Source organism: Myotis lucifugus, unplaced genomic scaffold, assembly GCF_000147115.1.
Source record: "Myotis lucifugus unplaced genomic scaffold, Myoluc2.0 scaffold_1454, whole genome shotgun sequence".
NCBI lineage: Eukaryota > Metazoa > Chordata > Mammalia > Chiroptera > Vespertilionidae > Myotis > Myotis lucifugus.
This window is the reverse complement of record NW_005872502.1, coordinates 37,872-39,189: the sequence shown is the minus strand read 5'-3', so window position 1 is coordinate 39,189 and position 1,318 is coordinate 37,872. Positions and strand designations below refer to the sequence as shown.

Below are 1,318 nucleotides of genomic sequence, written 5' to 3'. Positions count from 1 at the left end.
CCTCGGCAGGAGCCCGCTCCTCGGGCTTGAGGAAGGGGGAGCGGCTCTCCCGGTCGCGGCTGAACTTGACCCCGATGGAGCCCAGGCCGGCGGACGCGGCCTCCTTGGCCGGCGTGGTGCTGCTGACGCCCTCCCGGATCAGCACCGCCACCTTGGACTGCAGCTTCACCTTCCGGGAGGAGGAGGACGACGACGAGGAGGAGGACCCTGAGCCACTGCTGACCGGCGGCTTGGGCGGGGGCCCTGAGGGCGCCGACTCCTTGGGGGGCCGGGCTTTCTTGGACGACCTGTCCCTGTCCCTCTCTCTGTCCCTCTCCCGGTCCCGATCCCCCACGTCCAGCGCCTTCCGCCGGGATCCCTTCTCCCGGGAGGAGGAGGCCGCCCCCGCGCGGCGCCGGGTCCTTCTCGCCGCTCCGGCCGCCCCGCTCCTCGGCGCTCAGTCCCTCCGAGTCATACAGCACCTCGCGCTTGGGCGACGAGGCCGGGGCGGGCGACGGGCCGCGGGGGTCGACTTGTCCGGCCGGCCCACGGTGATGGTCCGCTTGATGGCGAAGAGGTCGTGGTCCGTGAGGTCCTGGATGGAGGGCGGCACCGCGCCCCGGCGGCGGTCGCGCTCCGCGCCCAGGGAGGTGGCGCCGGAGGGCGGCTGGGCCAGCACCGGGCCCTTCTCGCTGTCCCCCGACCGCTTCTCACCCCGGGACCGAGACCGCTTCTTCTTCTTCTTGCTGCCGCCGCCTTCCCGGTGCTTGCCTCGGTGCCGCTCGCGCCTCGAGGAGGAGGATGACGAGGTGGCCGGGGGCGGAGAGGCCGAGCGCCGCCTCCGACGCCGCTTCTCCCGGGACCTGGAGCGGCGGCTGCCTCCGTGGCGGCGGTCGGGGCTGCGGGAGCGGCGGCGGGCGGAGCGGGACCGATAGCGGTGGCGGGCGGAGGAGGAGGCATGGGAGCCCGGCTTGCGGTCCCGGGAGCGGTGCTTCTTGGAGTCCCAGGGGGAGGCGGGGGCCGGCGGGGGTGGCGCCGCTGAGGAGTACGAGACTGCATAATAGGCCTCGAAGCTGTGCTGACGCTGACTGGTCGATTTATAGGTTGCGAGGTGTACACTAGGGGGTCTGGAGTTCATGTGACGGAAATGCAGACGGTACTGCGCTAATGACTTAGGCGCCCAGATCGTTCTGACTAGTAAAGGCTCTGAGACACAAGACAGACTCTTACGGAATTTCCCTGTGGTGCATATAATCTACAGTCTAGAAGTATTTGCATTTGCTGTTAACTCAAATGCCTAAAGTCTTTTTGCCACTCACCCTTGCACTATTTTTGCAAA

The 1,318-nt window shown here is 68.6% G+C and overlaps 1 protein-coding gene across 1 annotated transcript in view; it reads right to left on the bottom strand.

Moving 5' to 3' along the window:
- Positions 1-1,318, bottom strand: part of SCAF1 (SR-related CTD associated factor 1) — a 16,479-nt gene that overhangs the window by 4,775 nt on the left and 10,386 nt on the right. Inside the window, 3 exon segments of the mRNA XM_014449831.2 lie at positions 8-397; positions 399-511; positions 514-1,097. Of these exon segments, the coding sequence (XP_014305317.2) occupies positions 8-397; positions 399-511; positions 514-1,097 (1,087 nt within the window).